This window comes from Medicago truncatula, chromosome 2 (assembly GCF_003473485.1).
Source record: "Medicago truncatula cultivar Jemalong A17 chromosome 2, MtrunA17r5.0-ANR, whole genome shotgun sequence".
Classification (NCBI taxonomy): domain Eukaryota; kingdom Viridiplantae; phylum Streptophyta; class Magnoliopsida; order Fabales; family Fabaceae; genus Medicago; species Medicago truncatula.
In genome coordinates, this window is record NC_053043.1 from 23,348,267 (window position 1) to 23,372,736 (window position 24,470).

The 24,470-nt window shown below is 33.1% G+C and overlaps 3 protein-coding genes across 5 annotated transcripts; 2 read left to right on the top strand and 1 right to left on the bottom strand.

The window, feature by feature from the left end:
- Positions 1-8,452: 8,452 nt before the first annotated feature.
- On the top strand, positions 8,453-10,819 carry LOC25488305 (uncharacterized). The gene is made up of 3 exons (XM_013608373.3): positions 8,453-8,837; positions 8,924-8,947; positions 10,255-10,819. The coding sequence occupies exons 1-3, from the start codon at positions 8,630-8,632 to the stop codon at positions 10,554-10,556; spliced, it is 534 nt and encodes a 177-aa protein (XP_013463827.1). The 5' UTR covers positions 8,453-8,629; the 3' UTR covers positions 10,557-10,819.
- A 5,111-nt stretch (positions 10,820-15,930) lies between these two features.
- On the top strand, positions 15,931-19,640 carry LOC25488303 (calmodulin-binding protein 60 F). Of its 2 annotated transcripts, none has more exons than XM_039830557.1 (7): positions 15,931-16,281; positions 16,504-16,579; positions 16,790-16,848; positions 17,440-17,933; positions 18,035-18,237; positions 18,318-18,521; positions 18,627-19,640. In XM_039830557.1, exons 1-7 carry the CDS (start codon positions 16,175-16,177, stop codon positions 19,305-19,307), a joined length of 1,824 nt encoding a protein of 607 aa, XP_039686491.1. In that variant the 5' UTR covers positions 15,931-16,174; the 3' UTR covers positions 19,308-19,640. The 2 variants fall into 2 exon arrangements, with proteins under 2 accessions (XP_039686491.1, XP_013463825.1); XM_013608371.3 differs by having other exon boundaries at positions 15,933-16,281; positions 18,077-18,237.
- Positions 19,641-19,726: 86 nt separating this feature from the next.
- Positions 19,727-24,282, bottom strand: LOC25488302 (two-component response regulator ARR12). Of its 2 annotated transcripts, XM_039830556.1 has the most exons (7): positions 23,854-24,282; positions 23,158-23,310; positions 22,623-23,036; positions 22,420-22,496; positions 20,851-22,059; positions 19,990-20,088; positions 19,727-19,858 (listed from the first exon to the last, which is right to left on the bottom strand). In XM_039830556.1, the coding sequence occupies exons 1-6, from the start codon at positions 23,993-23,995 to the stop codon at positions 20,017-20,019; spliced, it is 2,067 nt and encodes a 688-aa protein (XP_039686490.1). In that variant the 5' UTR covers positions 23,996-24,282; the 3' UTR covers positions 19,727-19,858; positions 19,990-20,016. The 2 variants fall into 2 exon arrangements, with proteins under 2 accessions (XP_039686490.1, XP_013463823.1); XM_013608369.3 differs by having other exon boundaries at positions 19,727-20,088.
- Positions 24,283-24,470: the final 188 nt, after the last annotated feature.

Below are 24,470 nucleotides of genomic sequence, written 5' to 3' on the forward strand. Positions count from 1 at the left end.
GATTAGAAGAAGACAAATTCTACTTTGAACTTGAAATTGAAAGATGACCAAAAGAATAGAAAGTAGTAAGAGTCTATTCAAAGGTTGACTTTGTTGACGTGTCCTTCATAGCTTCAAATCCATCAGATCTTGTCTTTCACCATAGTTTTAAGAACTTGATGCGTCTTCTAATAAAAAAATTAACTTTCATTGCCCTTTTAAAGGATTATCCCAGTAGCCATCATAGCTTATATTTTCCATCAGAATGTTTTCCTTATGCTTATCGCTTGATGAAACACAACTAGAACTTGACTCTCAAAGTCAGATTTTAATTATATGATCATGCACACTTGAACACACATTATAATATAAAATTGCTCTTTCACATATTATTATCATCAAAACTATATAGAATTGTCTTAAACCCATTTTGGTTCAACACTACTTTGAGGAAAGAATCATTTGATGAACTTGTCCTCCAAAGTTTTCCAATTCGTTAGAGTATTGGATGGTTGGTCTAAGTACCAATATTTGGCTTGTCCGAAAGGGAATGAGGAAATAACCTTAGGTAAAGGTTTTCCTCTTCATTGTCCAATGCTTCTAAGCTTTCAACAATCTTGTAAGACTTTATTAGATGGTTGATGGGATCTTCATTATCCATTCCGGTGAACGGATTTAGTGCAAAAGTTGGATAACTCCCGTCTTGATCTCCATTTGCCTCTAGTTGTTTCCTAGTTTGGTTGATCGGGTATATCTTCTCGGACTGTTGTTGTTCATTATTGTTGTTGACGTTTCTTCAATATTGGACATAATTGTTGTTTGTTGTAATGAGTTTCTTCGATTATTAGCTATGTGTCGGTTATTCCTTCCAATCCTTTTGATTTCAGGATCGTAAAACAGTTGACTTTCCGGTGTTTTACTTGGCATAAACAATACTCAAAACAACTATACGAACTAAGAAAAAATATATTCACAAACTCTGATTAATTCACTTATTAGAATAACTATGCTTAGTAAATCAGTCGAAAAAGAAAATTATATATGCAGGTTCTGTCTAGTTCACTAAGCATAATGGTGTGCTTAGAGAAATTCACAAGACAAAATTGAACATAAACTTTGTTTCTAAAAACTGAAAATAAAGTAATTAGACATAGCCCCCGACAACGGTGCCATTTTGATATCATAGGTTTAGTTTCCTTTTGTTGATGAGGTGGTAAATGATGCATAAATGAGTGTCAAAGACTGCATCATAAAAGGTTCCAACATCTCCTCTTGAGATCAGCAAAATCAAAATGCTTTGCCCTGCTTTTAGGTCTGAGAAAGACAAGCTTTTCTTTCTTCTTATTCCTAGCTCTGAGAATGGAAGCAATTTTTCCAATGTCCTTACCTTTTCCATAGCTTTTTGGAGGTGTGTTTTCTTCAGGTTTAGATGGTAATGACTTCTCTTCAAATTTAGTTTTATATTGAGTTTTCTCTTCTGATTTAGAGGGTTTTGCTAGTTCAAGATGAGAGAGGTGTTCGGAAGCAGCTTTTGTAGTTCTCATGTATTGAGATATGGTTTCTTTTCTTCAGATTCTTCATCTAAGTCTGAGAGATAGACTGTAGATGAAGAATGTTTCTTAGACATTCCAACTCCTGAGATGATTCTTTAAGGCCTTCTAAGGGGTTGAGGAGCATAGACAAGTTTTTTGGGCTTGCGTTTAGAAGGTTCAGAAATGGGGATGATTTCATCAGGGAGAATGTGCAAAGAGGTTCAGTGGTGAAAGGTGGTGGGGATTAGGGCTATTCAAAGGTGGCAGCGGTTTGTGGTGGTGGATTATGACGAGGCACAAGATTACTTCATTCTTCACTGATTTTTAAAGTAGTTTTGGTGCGAGCCATTTTTGCTTCAGAAAAACAAAGTTTGCGTTTTTTTTTTTTTTTTTTTTTGTGTTTTGGAGAGAGAGTGACGAAGATTGAGTGGGATGAAAATTTTCAGATGGAGTTGGTTTGTTTATAAAAGAAAATGTGTGAGTGTGGTGATAGAAAGGAACTGACGGAGGGAAGGAGGGAGGGAGGTGTAACGCCCTCTTTGAATTATTTGTTTTATTTGATTATTTTTAATGAGTTTAGAATATATTTAAATGATTATGTGATTTATTAAATGGCTTATTTTAGTATTTAATAGAATAAGATTTGAAAATAAAATAAATATTGAGATGTGAGGCTGTTTTGGAATTTAGAGGAGTTTAGTGGAAATAAGAAAAATAGAATGAGGAGAGATATAAGAAGAAAACTAGGTTTAGAAACGTTTTTACGTGAAACTGCTTTTTGGAGAAAAGGGGAGAAAACAAGAGAAGAGGAAAACCAAGAGATAGAGAAGCCGCCGATCATTCATTCTAAGGTAAGGGTGGGACTAACATTCAATAATCTTGAGTCTATGATTCTGAAAATTGTATTTAACATGTTGTAGGTTTAGTTTTTGAGAATTTGAGAATTAGGGTTAAGAGTGATGATTGTGATGATTTTGAATGAAAGTGAAGTTGAATAATATAGGTTGCTTTTTCTGATTTTTATTTTCATCTCTGCCCCGAATTTGAAATGAAAACTGGTATTGATTGGTACAAAATTGGTCTTAGGTGTAAACACAAAAGTTGTAGGTATGGATGTTAACTTTCTAATGCCGTTGGTCTGATGTCAAAATGATTTATAGAACTTGAGTTATGGTCAAATTACTACACGTAGGTCACAGTGAATTTTTATGAATTTCAGCACAACTTTGTCCGAATTTGAAATGAAAACTGGTATTGATTGGTGCAGAATTGGTCTTAGGTGTAAACACGAAAGTTGTAGGTATGGATGTTAGCTTTCTAATGCCGTTGGTTTGACTTCAAAATGATTTATAGAACTTGAGTTATGGTCAAATTACTGAACGTAGGTCACAGTGAATAATTGAATATGATTGATGAATTAGTATATGAATGTATATGTTTATGAGTATGATGTTGTTTATGATTGATGAATTAGTATATGTATGTAAATGTTGTGAATACGATATTGTCCATGATTGATGAAGTGTTATATGTATATATGATGTTTTAAGATGTTGATTATAATTTGATGTTGTTATATTGTGATATAATTGTATATGCATTACTTGAATTATATGTGAATAATTGAGATGTTGTTGACTTGCATTTGATATTATTATGTCATGCTATTTTTGTATACTAATGTGTTGCTGTTGTTATTTAACTAAGCTGCATGAGTCGGTCTAAGTTGATTAAGATGATGAAGTTTCAAATTATTGGATTATACAAGAGTTGTCGATTTAAGATGTTTAAGAAGTCGAGTCCATGCATTAGCATTCTTTGTTGGGGACTTGATGATCTGGAGGATATTAATACTTAAATAGCGATAGGAGCTTGATGCTCAGGAGTATATTAATACTTAAATAGCGATAGGGGCTCGATGCTCTGGAGTATATTAATACTTAAATAGCGATAGGAGCTTGATGCTCTGGAGTATATTAATACTTAAATAGCGATAGGGACTTGATGCTCCGTATTGGTACCACATGCATATAAGAGGTCTAAGTTGCATAGTCGAGTTGGAGTCGCATTTGTCGAGTCAAGGATGTTTATGTTGATAAGTTGTGAAGTTGTAATTGTTTATACAAACTATGATTGAAGTGCTAAATGATATATTATTATCTATAATGAATATTAAGATGATTTGATGTTGATTAAATATAATTGTTGAATTATATGCTTAATATTATTGTTTTGTGAAATCTAACCCCTTCTGCTTGGAAATGTTGCTCTTCCTATGAGTAACTTGCAGGTGATCGTTAATAGGTTGTTGATGTTGCTGTCGTGAGTGACTTATTCCTCACTGAGTCTTAGGATGCTCTGATACGTAACGGGATGAGAAATTGTTGCTATGTTTATCATTCCTTTATGTATCGATTTTGGAACATGTTGTTGAAGCTTTTATTGTCGTTGAATTAATTCCGCTGCAAAGTTTTAATTATTACATTGTTGAAATTTGAAGAATAATTATTTAATTATTCCATTTATGATTTTAAGAAAATAAGTGTAACATTCCGTTTAAGGTGTTTTACTCTAATTAATTTATGAAATTTTTATGTTGGGAAGACGGGGTGTTACAGGAGGGAGGGAGGGGGAGAGAGAGGGGGAGGGGGGAGAGAGAGAGGGGGGGGGAGAGAGAGAGAGAGAGAGAGAGTAATGGTAATGGTTTAGCTTGCTGCAGACACATACCCAACTTCTTTTGTGGAGTTTGCAATGGTAATTTGTTTTCTACAAGACCATCTAATCAAGGCTTGTCCTAGGAATTGACAAGATCAACTTGTACTTTTTCTGTCAACTTTGTCTCCAGCATAATCAACATCACAATAGGCTACAAGATCAAAACTAGAATATTTTCTATACCTCAAGATCAGTAGTACCTACTAGATATCTAAAAATTATTTTTTACTGCAGTTAGATGTGATTCTTTTGCACATGTTTGAAATCTAGTACATAAGCCTACTGTAAACATTAGTTAGATCTACTAGCAATTAAATATAGCAAAGATCCTATCATGCCTCTATATTTTTTTTTTAGAAATTTTTTTTAGAAATTAATTTTATATTCTCATCTCTATCTAAACTTGATGATGAATGCATGAGGATGACCATGATTTTTGCCTCATTCATCTCGTATTTTATAAGAATGTCTTTGACATATTTTTCTTGACTTATAAAAATATTATTTGCATGTTGTTTGATTTCTAAACCAAGGAAGAAACCATGTTCATCCATCATGCTCATCTCAAATTCACTTTGCATGAGATTGAAAAAATCTTGACACATTTTTTATTTGGTTGAACCAAAAATAATGTCATCCACATAAACTTGGGCTATAAGTAAGTCTGCATTATGAATTTTTGTAAAAAGTGTGGTATCTATTTTTCCTCTGGAAAATCCGTTTTCAATCAAGAATGTACCAAGTCTTTCATACCAAGCTCTAGGAGCTTGTTTAAGACCATAAAGTGTCTTTGTGAGTTTGAAAACATGATTTGGTTTTTCTTCATTTATGAAGCCAAGAGGTTAACTCACATAGACTTCCTCATTTAAAAAGCCATTTAAAAAATCACTTTTTACATCCATTTAAAAAAGTTTAATGTTTTTATGTGCATCATATCAAGGAGAATTCTAATTGCTTCTAACCTTGCTACTGGTGCAAAGGTCTCTTCAAAGTTAATACATTCGTGTTGGTTGTACCCTTGAGCAACCAATCTTGCCTTGTTTCTAGCAACTTTGTCATCTTCATCAAGCTTATTTCTAAACACCCATCTTGTTCCAATGATGGTCTTACCTTGATTATTTAGAACTAGATTCCACACCTTGTTTCTTTCAAACTGAGAAAGTTCATCTTTCATGGCCTCAATCCATGAGTTATCAACTATAGCTTCATTGATTGACTTGGGCTCTATTTGTAAGATCATTACCATGTTGTTTCCTTGAAAGGACATTCTGGTTCTTACACCATCTGATGTGCTTCCAATTATTTGATATGCAGGATGATCTTCCACCATTCTCCAACTTCTTGTAGGACTTTGTAGGGATTGATATTGAACATTATGATCATCCTCTTTTCTACTGGTTGTCAACATTCTGAAGTGTTGGTACTTCAGTGTCTTCATTTTCTTTAAGTTGAGAAGGTTCATCATACTCATCAAATATGACATGCATACTGATTTCATATGTTTAAGTTTTTAGATTGTACACTCTATAACCTTTGGAAGTTGTAGAGTATCCTAAAAAGACAGCTTTATCTTATTTAAGATCAAACTTACCTAGTTTTTTTTTTTTATTGTTCAAAATGTAGCAATAACAATCAAATATGCGAAAATAAGATATGATAGGTTTGATATTTTTCAGAGTTCATATGAGGTTTTATTTAGTATTTTTCTTATTGAAACTTTATTCAAAATATAACAAGATGTATTAATGGCTTTTGACCAAAAGTAATCTTCAACGTTTGATTAATTTAACATTGTTCAAGCCATTTCTTGCAAAATTCTATTTTTTCTTTCAACAACTCCACTTTGTTCTGGAGTTCTTGCACAAGAAAATTTATGTGAAATACCACATTCATCAAAGAAAGTCTTGAAGGATGCATTTTCAAATTCACCTCCATGATCACTCCTTACAGCTATGATATTAGAACTTTTCTCATTTTGAACCTTTTTACAAAAGTTTTGAAATGCTTCAAATGATTCATCTTTGTGTTTTAAAAAGAGCAGTCATGTAAATCTGTAAAAGTCATCAACAATAACAAAATCATATCTTTTGCCATTAAGACTTGCAGTTTGAATAGGACCAAATAGATCAATGTGAAGAAGCTTTAGAGATATTTGAGTTGAAATATATTCAATTGTTTTAAAACAACTTTTAACTTGTTTTCCTGATACAAGCTTCAGAGATCTTATCCTTATCAAAACAATCTCCTCTTTTTGATGATGTCAAACCTATGATTTATGATTATGAATTTTGATTATTAATATAAGTGATTAGAGAGTTGAAGATTTATTTTTATGCTCTCCTCTTTTGGATAATTCTTGATAGTGAGTTTTAGGAGTTTTAAAAGCTCCCCGTCACTTTTATAATTTAAGGCATAAATAAAAACATGCAATATTGAACCAAAATCATTATATTTTATTGATCAATTTTTTTAAGGTGGTGCTTGAGAGTTTGAAAGAGTATTTTATTTTAGAGAGTCATAAATTAATGCTTATGATTATTATATTTTTAATTTTAAGAATATAATAAGAATATAAATTAAATTTGAAGAATTCATATAAACCTTCTCAAACTCCCTAAAACCCTCATCCAATATCATTTTTTAGTCCCCAAATGAGGAGAGTTTTATATTACGAGTAAACTCTTCAAAGCCTCTTTCAAAAAAAATAAATAAATAAATAAAACTCTTCAAAGCTGTCTCCTTCAAATGTTTTATATTTCTTCCATTTACTCTTTTTTCCTTTTCAAACTCTCATATCTCATCCCCTCCAAACTCGCAAACAAAACATAAGGGGACATAAAAACGCTTATTAGATGGTAAGGCAGGGATTATGCTTTCTTAACCAAATTCAGCCCTATATCACCATTGATGCCCCGTTTGAATTGGGTTATTCAGAATTTATGTGGTTTATCTACTAACATAAGCCTTTTTAAAGGTATTTGTATAAATCAATAAAAACAACTTATCACAATTTCATAAGCTGCTTATGTCATATTTTAATAAGCCCAAATTTTGAACTTAACATATAGCTTATTATGCAGCTTATACAAACAACAGGACGTGCTTCGATTCTGGTTGAACTTTTTCCAAAGCCTGTATTTTATTTATTGTATAATTATCTTTTATTGTGATTAGTTATATAGTTATCTTTATTGTATCTTTATGTAAGTAAAGAAACACACGCACCTATCAACAAGAAAATAAAGACTTTTTCAACAATGATATAGGACTATTAAACTTTTACCTATGTTTAATTATTTCTTACTTTTATATTTGCATTGTTATAATTTTGTTTTAAAAGGGTATTTACATTATTACACTTATTAAGAATGGTGATGTTTACACTATTTTTAAATTTTTGAAGGTTTTTTGACAGAATTGTTAAGAATATTATAAAAAATATCTTTTCCCAAAAATTACAACTTTTTATCATCTAAATAATTAAATATGATTTTTTTTAAACATCAAAATTTCAAGATAAAAGTAGTAAACTTTTGGCTTAAAAATCAATTTTTGAGCTCAATTTTTGTGGAGTTCTAAACAAGTATGTAAAAAAACATTAAAAAGTTTCAGAGTTTAATCATAATTAAATAAATTTTAATTTAATAGAGACTAAAACTATTTGCTGAATTATTTATTGGGAACAAAACATGTCATTTTTTACGGGAACTAAAAAATAAAATTGACTATATTTATATGAACCAAAAGCTTATTTAACTCTTTTTTATATGTATGTTAAAATTATTACTATATTTTAATATTGTTCTTTTTACAACTTTATAATCGTGCTTTAATTCCTTAAAAAAATTGTGGTTTGATTCTCTAATTTAAATCAAAAATATTTTAACATTTAATAATTACTTATATAATGACACATCTAAACACTTCATTTTACGTAAGTACTTTTTAGCGTACATATCCAAACATAAAGAACTTATTGAGTATAAGAACTTATAATGTAAGCTCTAATTCTATAAGCATTAATATAAACTGTTTATCCAAAAAGGGTCTGAGCTGAGAAAAGTGTATGGATAAAAAAAACATTAGAAATAAATACTAGAGTCATGATTGAATTTAATTTGGACAAAAATAATATTAAATTAATTGTTGGGGGTATATTAAAATTGAGGATATTTAATCTTTTTGTTATAGCATATATAAAAATGTTAATTTTAATAATTTTTGTTAAGAAATTAAAAAGGACAGGACATGGGAACGCAGTGGGAACACAGACACAACAACACTGTTACTAGGACTTGTTCAAATCAAATCGGCAAACACCATATAACCAACCAGCTTCTTTCTTTCTTTGTTTCTTTCTGAATTGAGAAGATAGAAGAAGAATTAGATCTGATAAAGAAAGAATGTCAAGAGGAAGATCTGATTCATCATCATCATCATGGTTAAGATGGTGTTTGGTTTTGTTTGCAATGATATCAGCTTTAATGGTGTGTGGTCCTGCTCTTTACTGGAGATTCAAGAATGGTATCACTCTTAATTCCAAACTCTCTTCTTGTCCTCCTTGTATCTGTCACTGTCCTCCTCCTCTTTCCCTCTTTCAACTCGCTCCTGGTAATTTTCTTCGATCTTTGCTCTTCTCTTAATATTATTACAAGATTTATGTCTCAGATTTACTCATTCATTTCTTTCTTCCACAGGATTAGCCAATCTCTCTGTCTCAGGTTACACTTTCTTTTCATGGATTCTTTTTAACTCTTTATGTCTTGCTAATTTCAAATTCCATTGTGTTCTGGATTAAGTTTATGAACTATATTACATGGTAAAGGAACGTATGATTTTCATTGATTTAGGAAAAGGTGTGTAGTAGTAGTAGAGTGTACTCAAAGAGGTATTGTGGAAATAAAGGAGTTCATGGTGTTTATATTCATGAAATAAGGGATTATATCAATAGGGTCATGCTTAGTGTTATGATAGAATGATATCAAGGTCTGGTTTATTAACCAAAATCCAGTGTGATGATATACTTTTTTTCTTTTCTTTTCCGTATGGTAATAGTCTTGGTTAAAGAATCTAGAGAAGAAATAAGTGGGAAGTTTGAGACATGGAGACATCCTCTTGAAAATACATGATTTTCGTTGAAGTAGAATTACAGAAGAGTATATACATGTAAGTTTGTCTGAGTTAAACTAATTCTAGCTTAGAGCAAAAAATCAAAGACCATCTAGGAGAAATTTCCCAACATAGCTCTAAGACCTGTGATGTTATATGAAACTGATTTTTGGATGGTAAAAGGCCAATAGAAGATTAAGTTCAGGAAAACCAACACTTTTTCTGCCACGCAACGGTGTTTGCAAATTCTGCTCCCAAGACTTGTCTTTCTTAATACCAGGACTCTGCACAGCACCACATACCATTGCATATTAAGTTCTATATTTTAGAGATGAAAATGTAGATATATTTTAAAGATGAAAATGTTTTCATGGATGAATAATATTTATATATGATTTATAAAAAAAATGCATTAGTGACGAAGTGAGGTAGCACTTTTGTCTGAAAAGATGGCAGAATATCACCTTGGGTGGTATATATGGAGATAACTTTGTAAGAGAACTACATTGGTTTGTGGATGTAGAGTGAGAGCTAGAAAACCTGTAGGTAGTACCATTACGAAGAATTTAGATTTGAATAAATTTTCTTCGCACGTGATTTACGATAATACATTATGATATCATTTCATTCATAAAGCCAATCCTAGTTAGGTAGAAAAGGCTTTTTGTTGTTGTAAAGCTTTTTCCTTTTTAAATCAATCCTCGCACTTAATGTGCTTAAAATAGTATGCTCCATCAATTTGCATTATATACCGTCGTTCGGTTAACCCAGTAGGTATTTCTTGGTCAATTGGCTCCATTGAATAATAGATTATGCCAGCCAGCTATTGATCAAGATTTTGAAATGTCACCATGCATATACTGGCTGGATTTGTTGCTGATAACTGCATATGAATGACATCAGTTGTGCTGCTCAACAGATTGTGGGGGTAACGACCCGGAACTAAGGGAGGAGATGGAGAAGCAGTTTGTGGACCTGCTAACCGAGGAGCTAAAGCTACAAGAGTCAGTTTCTGAAGCGCACACACGGCACATGAACATAACTTTGGCTGAAGCAAAACGAGTGGGATCTCAATACCAGAGAGAAGCAGGCAAATGTGTTTCTGCAACTGAAACGTGCGAGCAGGCAAGAGAACAGGCCGAAGCCATGCTAACCAAGGAGAGAAAGATAACTTTGGTGTGGGAAAAACGGGCACGTCAAATGGGCTGGGAAGGAGAATAACTGCATCATGTTTATTATCACTTATATTAATTTTTGATATGGTCATAATCATTATTTTATATACAAGCATACAAGCAAAATGCTTGAGTTGTCAAATTATTCTCCTCCTAATGTGTTTGTTTGTGACTGCATATGTGCTAGTATCAATAATTTTTACCTCACAGATGATACCAATGCATATGAGTGCACTATTACCACGATACTATCCCATGGAAGCTAAAACTCATCAATTATGGTCATGAATCTGATTATAGTATACAATATATTTATCTGTTTCCAAGACCCCCTTTTGTCCTTTATTTTGCCGTTGGTTGTAAGTTTTAATTCCAAGAAGCTGGTTAAGTGGGGGATCGGGTTCAAACCCGAACACCCTACTTATTCATTTTATAAAATGAATTCTAGTCAATACACTATTTGACAAAAAAAATGGCCTTACTTTTTAGTGTACCTTAACTTGTAATATATATTTTTTAATCTATGCACCTTGTAATATTTACTTAAGAATCAAAATAGTTTGCAAATTAACTAATCCATTTGGGTTGGCTTGGGATTTTCGAGTGCTCGTTTCAAGGTCTCAGTGTCTAGGTAACCGTGCTCAGGGGTGCACAACAAGAGTTACAACAAAAAATCATCTACATGAATATGTGGTAATTTTTTACTTAAAGCAATTGAAATCAGGTGTTATTGTTATTGAGCAACAGCAAATATAAAAGAATTTTAAGCATATGGATAGTTGGTTTTGGTATTTAAGTGGGTGGGTGGGTACCTAATAATAATCTGAAGAGATTATTAGTATCCACACATGGATGGAGGATGAGGATGATACTAAAAAGAATCAGAATCATGAACACACCCACTCACTCACTCACATGGGAAAAACGTCAACATAGAATCTTGGCAGATCTAGCACTTATTATGACCTCGTTTAAGTATTTCTTATCCAACAAACTCTGTCGGTTGACCTGCCATTGGTTCGTTTCTTGCACATTTTCTTTTCTTTTTTTACCGGTAAAACAACATTAACGTGTCTGCAAGTTTTTTTCCAACTGTCAAAATTGTAAAGTGCATTAATGATTTCTTTACAAATATATCATTATTTATGATGCACATTTTTCTACAATATGTAGTAAATACTTTATGAAAACATTAGCGATAAACTTGTAAAGCAATATCAATTGTCATCAACCATCTTATCATCTTCATCTTTCTCAAGTTTTTCAACTATCATAACATCATCATGTCCAATTATTTCAGTATCTGCAACATGGATGAGTTCATTGTAACTGACCATCCTATGAGTATATCTAGGCTCCCATGTCCTTGCATCATCTCTACGACCACCGTGATTTCATAATACATATGTGGGATGAATTTTTACATCCGTCCTTCAGATATACCTATAATAAAAGTTATGACTATTACACATAAACAACGATAATATTAAATATAAACTAAAAACAAAAAGAAAAAAGTTTATCAAAATAAAATGGTTGCTATTCACATGTGCAAGACACGTGATTCGGTCTCTTTCCGATGGTGCACCGTGTAAAGAAAAAAGTTTTCGACTATCATATTTTGACGGACAGGTAAACTACCACATACTTATATTTTTGTACAATAAGAAAGTTGATATATGACATAATTACACTTTTATCCCTAAGTGCAAAGCCAATTCAATCAGTGGTCATAACATGTTTGACCTCGTCAAATTGCTTATTTGCCCCCAATTAGTTGAAGATAACAGTTACTGGTTAACTCTCGTGAAAGATTAAGATGGATAATGTGATGATCATCAACTAACTTACCATGTAGGCCTGCAAGAACAAGGAATCCACAATGACCATCACATTCCACATCCCCACATTTTCAATAAATTGATGCATGAACGACATGATTTGATCATTGTGTGGGAAGTCAACTAGAACCAGAGGAGGTTTATAAGGCTTATTACACACACACACACACACACATTTTTACTTGAGCATGATGACTTCGATTGTGAAACATGATTATCTAAGCGATGAGTGTCAACATGCTTAAATAAAGAAGGTGATCACTTAGTTGATTTTACGAAACAGATCACCTTCTTTGGTTCACCTTTTGTGATAACCATTTTTTGGAGGTGGACGCATAAAGGTACTCAAAACTACTCTTTTATATGACTTTTAAATCGAACATGTTGTATATAATTATATGTTAAGATCATGGTAAAAACAAGAATATGAATTTTGTTCCCTTTAGTCTAGACTAAGTCTCACCTTGCATAAAACATATTGAGCATGCATGCAAATATTTGGCAAGTTTCATTTTTCAAAGCTCTTTTAAGTGGGATTCCTTTTTGGTTTTGTCTTGAGTATTATGTGGTTATTTAACTCTTATTTCAAATCTACCTTATATTGTATTGTAAACCATTTGGTTATAGTCTATGATCTTTTGTGTTTTTTCAAATCTCTTCAAAAACAATTGTTTAATACTTGAATCGATACAAAATGGCACCATTGACAGTCTAAATCGACTCAGACGTGTTAGAGAGTTTTTGCCTCATTTTGAATCGATTTAAAGTTATGCAGAGGATCATCAAATCAATTTAATCTTCAAAGAGATCATGTTAAATCAATTTGATCTTCATCTAAGTTTATAAAAGCCACTTTCATAAAAATTGGTTAATTTTCAAACCGCTTTCAATTCAGCTTTGAACCAAGTTAAAATAAGTTTATAGTTACAAATACATTTAAAATAAGTTTACAGTTACAAATAGGTTTAATATTTTTTAACTTATTTCGAGCCAATTTTTTATTTATTAATTTAGAGTATTTGTCTCCTCCTTACAGTGATATGGTCCAGATTTATACTCTAAATTATTATTAGTATGTTTTAGTTTTCCTACTAAGTGTGAAATAATATTTTTGTTATAATTTGGGATATAGAGAGTATATATTTAGATGAAAAATGTCAACGTAGAATTAAAGTTTTGTTATAAATTTAAGGCCACCAAAACTAAAATTTTGGAGGAAACGAGAGATCATTAAGACACGTTCTAGTTTAAGAGTATGTTTAGATTGATGGAATAAGATGGAATATGATGGAATAGAATGTAATAAGTTAATGTTTTATTGTTTAGATATTCGTTAAAAAAAAAGGAATGAAACCTAATGGTATGCATTCCATCACATTCCATTATTACATACATTTCGATTCCCCTCCAATTTGTTCAGTTAAATTACAAGTATAACCTCATTTTCATTATACTTCTTCTCCCTGTGCTTAGCTACCATTCCTTTTGATTTGTTTTGTTCATTAGAAATACTCTTTTTTGAACTAATGTTCATTACAAATACTTACAATCCACAAAACAAAATAAAAAACTTACGTTTATTTAAAATATATTATATTAGATTAGATTATGTTTAAAACAATTGGCTTCCATACTCAAAAGAAATGATTGTGATTATTGTGTATTATCTTTTAATATATGTCTCTTTAAGAAATAAATTGCAGTGAGGTTCTATTACGGTTTGACCTCAATCTGAATATTCCACATTGTTAGAGTTTGAGTTTTCTTAATTGTATCAACTACGATTTTATAGATTTTCTCTTAGCTTTCCAACGCCACATAGAACGTGTCTTGTCGCTCAAGTTATGCTCAAACAAATCCTTTCACATTTTACAAATATTTTATAAAGGAATTAAAATTCCACACTTTTGGGTGAAAATGCATCATACACTAAAGAGCTATTATGTGAACAACAAAGGTGTGAGAAGATGAAGATGCATTCTTTTGCGAGTGCAATCTAAGGCTCTACACACTCTTCTATGAGTGAGAAGCTAGATGAAGACACAAAAGAAGAAACGATCGGCTAGTGACAAAGGCGTAGTGCGAACGACAAATTGATGCGAGTGACGAAAACCTAGCTACAAAAGTGAAGAGGACGCAATTGTGATTTTAACCCTAGAGAGAGCAAATAAGTGTGTTAAAGACAAAATCGATGTATGAAATTGAAGTGTATAATTGATATTATTGATTAGTTAGTTTGCAAACATGGGAATGATGATCGGTATGTCAAACCAGGCACCATCCTTCCCTCTTCTAGGTTCAAACTTTGGACACTCTTTTGCCAACTTTTATTTTTTGGGTTAGGATCAAACTCGACCTAAAACTTGCAAGTTAGGACGACATGTTTAACCGAACCGGGGTTTTGTACAGCCTTAATCCCCCTTTACAATTTCTCATATACTCCTATTAAGAAAAGAAAAATACTAATGTATTCAATGTGTCTTTTATGTATATAAATGTTTCAAAATTATTCGTTTGTATAAAAATGTGTTAAATTCTGATTTTTTATTTTATCTTTTAATGAACTTTAATAGGATATTAAAGAATATATTTAATAATAAAAAGAAGGCTTAATTGCACTTTTGGATCCCTATCTTTTCAAAAGTTGCGGTTATGGACCCCTAACTAATTTAAATACAAAACAACCCCCTATGTTTTGATTCTTTGGCAGTTTTGGACCCAGTCCATTGTTGACTCGGTCAACACTGAGGGTGCCACGTGTCATTTTTTTAAATTTATTTTTGCCTTGGGGGTCCAAAACTGCCAAAGAATCAAAACATAGGGGGCTGTTTTGTATTTAAATTAGTTAGGGGTCCATAACCGCAACTTTTGAAAAGATAGGGGTCCAAAAGTGCATTTAAGCCTAAAAAGAAATATATATTCAACTTCAACCCCAAATATGTTGGAATGAAGGAGTGGTGTGGTTCACATATTTTACTTGTATTGAAAAGCAAGGGGAATTAATCACTTTAGTTCCTGAATGGAAAATGATTAGTTACTTTAGTCCCTGAATGTAGAGAAATTGCAAAACAGTCTCTGAATGTAGATTCTGTTGGTCAAATTCAGGGACTAAAGTGACAAACGGAGTCTATATTCAGGGACTAAATTGACGAATGGAGTCTGCATTCAGGAACTAAACTGACTAACAGAGTCTACATTCAGGGACTATTTTACAATTTATCTGCAATCAAGGACTAAAGTGACGACTCCTTTCCTATTCGATCTCCCAAAAAAACAAAGAAATGTCTTCCTGGTAATCCTTGTCACTGGAATAACAACATTGACTGATCCTCATAAATATGATAGTAATAGACAAAAGTAATGAATGTAAATGTAAATATGCAGGGATGATTCTGTCTTCTCACCGACACTAGTAACAAATAACAAAGTCAAAAGAGAAATGAGACACCAAAAAACGCGGTTTCAATTTCCAACGTTCATGAACACATCTAATCCAGCTGTGAACATCAATAATATCAATTATATATTCCAACAAAAACACCCTTTTTTAATATTTTTAATAAAATCATATGCTTATAGATCTATACTAAATAAACAACTGTCCATATTATTTTGTCATCATCCTACAAACAAACATACATACATACAACCTTTCTTACTTTTGTTTCTGTTTATCAACTCAAACTTTAAGGTTTCTTTACTTCCAAGATTTTTTTTCTGCTTCTGTGGGAACCTTCTGGGGTGCAACAACTACTAACCTATCTTAAGAATAGACCAAGTTTCTAAATTTAGATATTCATTGGGATTGGATAAGGTTCTAGAAATGGAAAGTTCCATGAACAATAAAGTTGAGAAAAGAAGTTATGATGATGAGGATGCACAAAACCATCTTACTCAGTCAAAGAAACCAAAACTACCTGGTTTAGCTAGGTATTTCAATACAACTTGTTCATTCTCTGATCATCATATCTTATACTATTTTTCACTTTAAGAAGTGTTCATCTAAGTTGAATTTAATAGAATCTTATATAATGGAAAGTGAAGGTAGCATTGGATATATGCACTCTAAACATGTTAGTTTTTAGATTCATTTTTCCATGTTTTAATGCAAAATTGGTGAAACTTACATCAATGATTACTGCAAATGTACAGTGTAATTGTGGAAGCTTTGAAGGTGGATAGTTTGCAAAGACTCTGCTCATCTTTGGAACCTCTTCTCAGAAAAATTGTGAGTGATATTAAATCATGTATTGTGTTAGCAGTTTATTTTTTTTAGCGTTTAATCACCGTTCTATGCAATAATAGACGCTTTGCTTGAATATTTCACAAAAAGGTTATCAAATCAAAGAACATGGAGTAAAATTAGCAGTGCTTTCATTGTGTAAAATGTATTATTAACTAGTTCTTCAGTTAATCGTTCTAATTCCGTGGTTTACAGGTCAGTGAAGAAGTGGAGCGTGCTTTGGCGAAATTGGACCATGCTAAACTGGGTGATAGGTGTGTTCCCTCGTCAGATTAGAATTCTGAAAATCTTTATTACTAGTTCAAATTTCTTGATCACTATGACACTGATAGCTGATAATAGATTTAATGGAACTAACAAAACAGTGCTTGATCACATGTAGCCCTTAACGTTATGATGTAAATTAGGATGGTGCAAAATTGTATAAAATTGGGAACATCCTATCGAAAATAAATAATAATTGATATCTGTTAGGCATGATGACACCCGTGGATGAATGTACGCATTATATGTAGAGTGAAGTCTTATTCTTGTACCTAAAAAAAACCACAGATTCCAGTTTAGTCCCTATGAAAAACAAACAATTTTTAGTCTTTGACAAAAATAAACCGAGACATGTTAGTCCTTCTGTCAAGTTTTCAACACAAATGTGACAGTGCTAATGTGATTTTTCACGTATCATTATTTTTGCCACGTGTTACACTGAAGAATGTAAGGGAAAGAATCTAAAATATTAATTATTATACGATTATACAAGTATTGTCCCTGCGAGTTTATATACATGAGTATTATCTCAACAACCTAAAATTTCAGGATCCGTCTCTGATACATTTTAGTTGTGCCAGGTCTTCGCCAGCAAGAATAGAAGCACCAGGGGAAAAGAATCTGCAGCTCCATTTCAGAACAAGAATGCCACCTCACTTATTCACGGGAGGGAAGGTTGAGGGAGAGCAAGGAGCAGTCATCCATGTTGTCTTGTTGGATCCAAACACGGGAAACGTTGTTCAAGTTGGACCAGAATCAGTTGCTAAGTTGAATGTTGTTGTGCTGGAAGGTGATTTTAATGAGGAAATTGATGATGATTGGACAAAAGAGCACTTTGAAAGCCATGAAGTAAAGGAACGCGAGGGGAAAAGGCCACTTCTAACTGGAGATTTGCAAGTTAGTCTAAAGGAAGGAGTAGGAACATTAGGTGATCTTTCTTTCACTGATAATTCTAGCTGGATAAGAAGCCGAAAGTTTAGACTTGGTGTTAAGGTGGCTCCTGGATATTGTGACGGGATTCGAGTGCGTGAGGGAAAGACTGAAGCCTTTGCTGTTAAAGATCATAGAGGAGAATGTAAGTTTAATAGTGAACACTACTTGTTTTTGCTTATGAAAAAGTAATTGTGTTTGATATAGTAAAGTAAGAACAAAGGCAACGTTTTTTTCAATATGAAGGCTATATTGAGGCAAATTTTGTGTATTTTCTGCAACTTGCAGTATACAAGAAACACTATCCACCTGCTTTGCATGATGAAGTTTGGAGATTGGATCGGATAGCAAAGGATGGTGCACTTCACAAAAAGTTGATTCAATCAAGAATAGTAACTGTAGAAGATTTCCTGCGTCTTCTTGTCCGCGAGCCTCAGAAATTAAGAAGCGTAAGAATTCACTTCTATGTAGACATCAACCATCCATATCACTCTTCTCTAATCATAATTTTTCGACCTTTTGACTACAGGTACTTGGTAGTGGAATGTCAAACAGAATGTGGGAGAACACTGTGGAGCATGCCAAGACATGTGTCTTGGGTACTAAGCTTTTTGTTTACTACACCGATAAAACCCATAGCACTGGCATTATGTTCAACAACATATATGAGCTAAGAGGTCTCATTGCTGATGGCCAGTTCTTCTCTTTAGAATCACTCACTTCAAATCAAAAGGTCAATTTTCTATATATGTATATAAATTTGGGATCATGCTTCGATTTGATACGTGATCAACAAAAATAATAGCTAAATTAGCTCATTAATTAATTTGAATTACAGATGTCTGTAGATTCCTTGGTGAAAAAGGCATATGATAATTGGGACCAAGTCATAGAATATGATGGAGAAGTTTTAAATTCTTTGACTAATTCCAAAAGGGGATCAAAATCTGTAGCAGCTCATACAATGCATCAGAACAATTTCCAAGAGCAGCAGTATGCATCTGCAAAGGGAAGGGCGTCGTACGTGTCATCCGATCAAAATCAACATTTGCAAATAACGAATAACTACTCATCCAGTTCGGATTATCAGATGGTAGGGACATCTCAAATAGCATTACCAGGGACCATGAATTACAACATGTCAGGTGATAATAATCCTGAAATTGGAGGTAATTATTATCATGGAGACTGGTCTAGGCAGAGAAACGGACAAGGGTTGGAAGACATTGTCGCAGAAGAACTTCGGCTTAGGAGTTCTCAGATGTTGGAGGGTGATGATATGCAGAGGTTACTTAAGACTATTAATGAAGGAGCTAATTTCGGTCATTCTAACGAGAATTGTTACACCTACAGACTTCAGTATGAGCCTCAGATGTATCATTCGTTTGGCGAGGATAATGTCAAGTGCTCAGGGAAGGCTGTCGTTGGGTGGCTTAAACTTAAAGCAGCTTTAAGGTGGGGAATATTTATCAGAAAAAAAGCTGCAGAAAGAAGAGCACAGCTTACTGAGTTGAACTGAGTTCAAATGCTTGAAATCGGAACATTTTCTACTCGTTTCAAGCGCTTGAAATGTAACAAAAGAAATCTATAAAAGACTATAGAGGATGAAAAAAAAAATGTTTTGGAGATTTGGTATGTGAAGAATACAACAGTTGGTTGAAGGTGAAAATAATGCATATTGTGACAATAAATCCACCAACTGCAGTATTGAACAAACCATACAATGAGATTAAATATTAGTTAGCTTTTCTGTCATGTAAGTTGTAACAAGCTCTCATGTTCTTAATTTTTTTTATTATTACTTTGTATTTTAATTATGATCTGTATTTTCATTTCTTATTTTATTTTTTCATTTTACTACTAAGAAGTTTGTATCTAAAGTTTCTTTCATTTTCTTTTGTGACATTGTATCATGAAATAAAGAAAATTGGAGAAAAGTTATGTTCACAAGATCTGCTACATGTAAAGTGTTAATTTCATAGATCATCCCCTTAGAGAGAAAGAACACATGAACTAACAAATATACATTCATATTACAATCTGGAAAAAGGCATAAACTACATTTTTGCTGCTAAGCAAGAAGAAGGAAAAAGAGACGGAAGATACACGCATCGATTCATGAAATAAGTACATCAAATGTAAAACTACACAATGAAATAATAAACTCCAGAGATAGGAGTAAGTTTCACGATTTTATTGCTCCTGGATTCTTGTTGAATCAGAAGCAATCAAATACATGATCCAACAGGGTATGAATCATAACACATTTCTCCATCCATCAATGTCATCTCAATTTGCTCCTGCATTACAAAGTCTTTCATAAAATAATGAAATAAACAACCGACAATATCTTCTTACAATGTCTTAGAGGGATGTTATTGTAAACGTTTCAAAAAATGTGATATTAAACTCTCAATAACATGAGAGATATGATTTTCATTTTAACCTGTTTCATAGTTATTGAAAAACAATTACACTGTACTTGTACAACCTTGCATACAATTAAGTTAAAATAAAAAGACAATAAAGGTGTATGTAACCAGAGGAAAACATAAGAGCAGATGATTATGATTTAGAAAAATGCAAAGGAATGATATAAATTACTGCTTTAAAAATTATACAGCGTCAACAACTGCGAAATTTGTCTGCATTTGGTAGCATCTCTAGTAACTGTTAAATTTTTCCATAACTTCTTTGGCATTATTTCTGAAAGGTAGATATCTGATATTGAAATTATGCAGACTATGGTTGAGATATAAGTTGTAAACCAAAGAAATAATACTACATACACAAGCATCCAAAAGAAGTATTCAAAAAATTCATAAAACCATTCTACCAAAATAAATAAAATGATAACGTGGCTAAGTTGTTTCAAAATACCGTCGACTAAACTAAATAAAATGATAGCGCGACTAAGTTGTGTCATAGTACTGCAGACTAAACTTTCAATCCAAAAAAAATAATATAGTAGACTAGAGCAAGAAAAAAGGAGTGTAAAGAAGAAAAAATTTGTTAGTTTCTTTTTAAAATCTGTGCAACAGAAGCAGCCAATTTAATCATACCCTTTTGACTATTGCACCCATTATGTCTTCTAAGGTTCCAAAACCCTCAACATATCCAACTTGGGACCTCATCTTCTCCAACTTGTAGGCATCATTCGAGTTGACTTGTACATCTGACGAGAATTTCTCAGCTTCGGGGTACCGGGCAACTGACGTGGAAGCGCCATATACTTGATCAACAAAGGATGTATCAACTCTATTGCTGCAGACTGTTTTACTTTGGTTAATATTGTGAGACGCGGAATTTGTCAATGCCCTGCTGGAACAAACCTGTGAGTTCACAGGATTGAAGGGGCGACCCGTGTTTTGGCTGTAATCCGGTTTATTTTCTGCCCAGCTTTGTCGTGGAGCATAACTTGAAGGCTGTATAAAATTCCCAATTAAGCCATCTTCTTGGCATCTTGGCACATTTCTAGCTTCCTCCAAAGCAACAGTGATTGTGTTTCCAGACGAAAAGTCAACTGAACTGTTAGCGATTAGAGGGCTTTGGTTATAAGCAGTAACGCTAGTGAGAGGCAGTTGGTCATTATTGAAAGACTTGCATACCGGCAAAGAACTAGCAGGAAATTTAGGTAACTGAGCTTGACTTTGCCAGTTTTCACTACACCGATTATAATCCAACAAATTAGAAGAACCGCCAATAGTAATGTTTTTGTTTCCCAAGGAAGCAGATCCAACAGAAGACTGATTTCTGAATGACCCTGCATTGTGTGTCTGTTGTGAATTTCCTTGCAACAAGAGATGATGGTTTGAGACTTGATTAGAACTGTTAATAGCCCTACTATCGTGAAAGTCTGAAGCAGCTGCAAATCCAGTGGAATCTATTTGATTTAACTGCGATATACCAGCTGCACTATTGTTTAGCTTAGATTGGTTAAGCTCGGTTGGAACACCATGTAATAAGCTTGAGCTTTGATTTGCAGGAATCCAGGAGCTGTTGGTGTTGTGAGACTGAACAGGCTGAATCAGTATTGAAGAATTAATTCCTCTCATGTTCAAGCCGGCTGGGGAATTCAGCCTACCGAAAACTCCGCTCGGTGCATATGACGGCAATGTGGTGCTTCCTATCCTTCCAGATCTGGTTGAGGTGCAAAAGTCTGCATATCCATCTATTCCTCTCATCCGAAGGTAAGAATCATTACCACCGCCCAGTCCAGCAACCATGTTAGTATCATGGGGAGTTGCCTTTTTCAGATAGAGTCTATATTTCTGCAATACAAAACGAAAATGAGCTTCATCTGTGATCATCTCAATACTAAAAAAGTATATTTCGTCATAAAAATGAAGAGGTTTCACTGTACAAAGTTATACATCTATGCTTGAATAAACTTGTCGAGTCAGTAGGACTTGCAAAAATGTGTTTCAAGTCTCAAAATCGTCAAGAGGATGTAACATTTTCAACACTTTGATAAATGTTAATTCATCATTTAGACTTTATTTTTTCATGAAACTTCTACTAAACAAGATTTTAAGCTCATACAATCTAAAAAAAAAATAATAAATCATTTCATGATTTGGAAAAGGCTAAGCAGAACGATTATGGTGACTACAAAAGGCAAGAATAAAGACCTGCAAATGGCTTGCCACATTTTCTCTGGTAATCCCTTCAATATTCATCAGCTCAAGTATTTTCTTCGGAACAGCCCCTGCAATAACAAACATGAGAATAAATCTTGTATTAGGAATTATTGTAACCATGTCTACATATGAAGTTGTTAAGCACTGAACTCAAGCAAAACGATAAAGTTATATCATCACTATCAAAAACTTACTGTCTGCACCAAGTAGATTAACAGCACCAACAAATTTCTTATGCAACTCAGGAGACCAAACCACACGAGGTTTCTTCTGTGATGACGGGTCATCCTCGTCCTCATCTCCATCTCCACTCTCTTCATCTTCTTCTTCTTTCTCCTCCTCATCTTGCTCCTTCCTTCTTTTACCGAGCCTTTTATTCTGATCAACACTGTTCTCCAATATGTTTTGATTGCTTCCCCCAGAGATATTAGGGACCTTATCCTCATTGGAAGCCTTGTTAACATCCTTGGAATAAGTTTTTTTCTTTCGGACTACATGTTGCCATATGTTTCTAAGCTCTTCAAGTCGAACAGGTTTCACCAGATAGTCACATGCACCATGGGTAACACCCTTGAATACCATACTTGTATCACTGTATCCCGACAACACTAGAACAAGATAAAAGCGAAGAAAATAGTTCCGAGTCAATAAACCAATTCAATTCAACCCGTTATTGTAAATAGAAGAATGCTCAACAACAACAAAACTAAAGCATATGTATGAACTTACTGATGACAGGTAAGTCCATTTCAAGTCCTACCAACTCAAGCAACTTAAATCCATCCATGTCGGGCATAGCCACATCACTGATAACCAGGTCAAAGTTCTTTCTGTTTTCCCTCAACATTTTTAGTCCATCAAATCCATTAGTAGCTGTAGTAACTGCAACAACAACCACAAATCAAACCTAAATTCTAATAGCTATGTAACAGCCAAAAACCTAACAAAAGCTATAAAACACGGACACTCCTTGGATTAAGTGTGTCCCGATGTCGTCCGACACCGACACAAATGATTACACTAAATTATGTCATTTTCTTAAATTATTATACGTGTCAGCGTGTAGGTGCCTGTGTCGGGTCCGCTGTCCGTGTCCGAGCTTCATAGGGCAAAAGTCATCAACTTTGACACATGTAGCAAAATCTATGAAGCACGGATACGGACACATCAACACCGTTAATAATTTGAGAAAATCATATAATTCAGTGTAATTTTATATGTGCCGGTATCGTGTCAGTGTCGGACACAACACGTGTCTGACACCACCGGGACACGCCTAATCCGATGAGTGTCTGTGCTTCATAGAGCAAAATACTAAGTTCTAAAGTCATAAGGCTGAAAACACAGCATGTAGTTACAATTGAAGTAAAACATAAAATTAAGGTAAAATTGAAGAAACACAAGAATTATGAGTAACTAACTAACCATGATATTTGCATTCAGAAAGCAGTTTAGCCAAGACTTTGAGACAAGTGGGGTTGTCATCAACAGCAAGAACACGCATACCAACAGGAAAACGGTCAATGACCCCATCTTCATCTCTGCTTTGATTCTCCACCACAGCCATCTTCAATACCCAGATGACAAAATAAATACAAAATTGAATTTGAAACCAATAAAACAAAACAAAACAGAAATATTTTCCTAGTGAAACCTATTACTCTATGTTCTGTTTTGCTCTGTTATTTGTTGTCCTTCACTTTTTCTAGACCAAAAGAACAGTGACAAAAACCCTTTGACTTTAATTATTTGTTTAATCGATGATGCAAATAGGAAAATAATAATCTACACTACCACTCATAATTTTCTTCAATGTATTTTTTCATCGAATCTTGTTTATGAAAAATACAAGATATTGTTAGAAAATAAAACAAGATATTGTTAGAAAATAAGACCTATTATTTGAAGAATTTTATGAAACAATATCATTAAATAAATTGAATTTTTTTATATTTTATATTAGATTAGATTATTTTTCAATCTTATATTAGATTAGATTATAAACTTAGTACCAAAATAAATTAGATAAAATAGATTTTATT

Excerpts from the sequence above, each read along its gene's own strand:
- LOC25488303 (XM_039830557.1), top strand. The coding sequence starts at position 16,175 with ATGGAAAGTTCCATGAACAATAAAGTTGAGAAAAGAAGTTATGATGAT. Across the intron at positions 16,282-16,503 it reads AAACTACCTGGTTTAGCTAG|TGTAATTGTGGAAGCTTTGA; the intron begins GTATTTCAATAC and ends GCAAATGTACAG. Across the intron at positions 17,934-18,034 it reads TAAAGATCATAGAGGAGAAT|GCTATATTGAGGCAAATTTT; the intron begins GTAAGTTTAATA and ends TTCAATATGAAG.
- LOC25488305 (XM_013608373.3), top strand. The coding sequence starts at position 8,630 with ATGTCAAGAGGAAGATCTGATTCATCATCATCATCATGGTTAAGATGG. Across the intron at positions 8,838-8,923 it reads CCTCTTTCAACTCGCTCCTG|GATTAGCCAATCTCTCTGTC; the intron begins GTAATTTTCTTC and ends TTTCTTCCACAG. Across the intron at positions 8,948-10,254 it reads AGCCAATCTCTCTGTCTCAG|ATTGTGGGGGTAACGACCCG; the intron begins GTTACACTTTCT and ends GCTGCTCAACAG.
- LOC25488302 (XM_039830556.1), bottom strand. The coding sequence starts at position 23,995 with ATGGCTGTGGTGGAGAATCAAAGCAGAGATGAAGATGGGGTCATTGAC. Across the intron at positions 23,037-23,157 it reads AATGGACTTACCTGTCATCA|TGTTGTCGGGATACAGTGAT; the intron begins GTAAGTTCATAC and ends ATCTTGTTCTAG. Across the intron at positions 22,060-22,419 it reads ATGTGGCAAGCCATTTGCAG|AAATATAGACTCTATCTGAA; the intron begins GTCTTTATTCTT and ends TTTGTATTGCAG.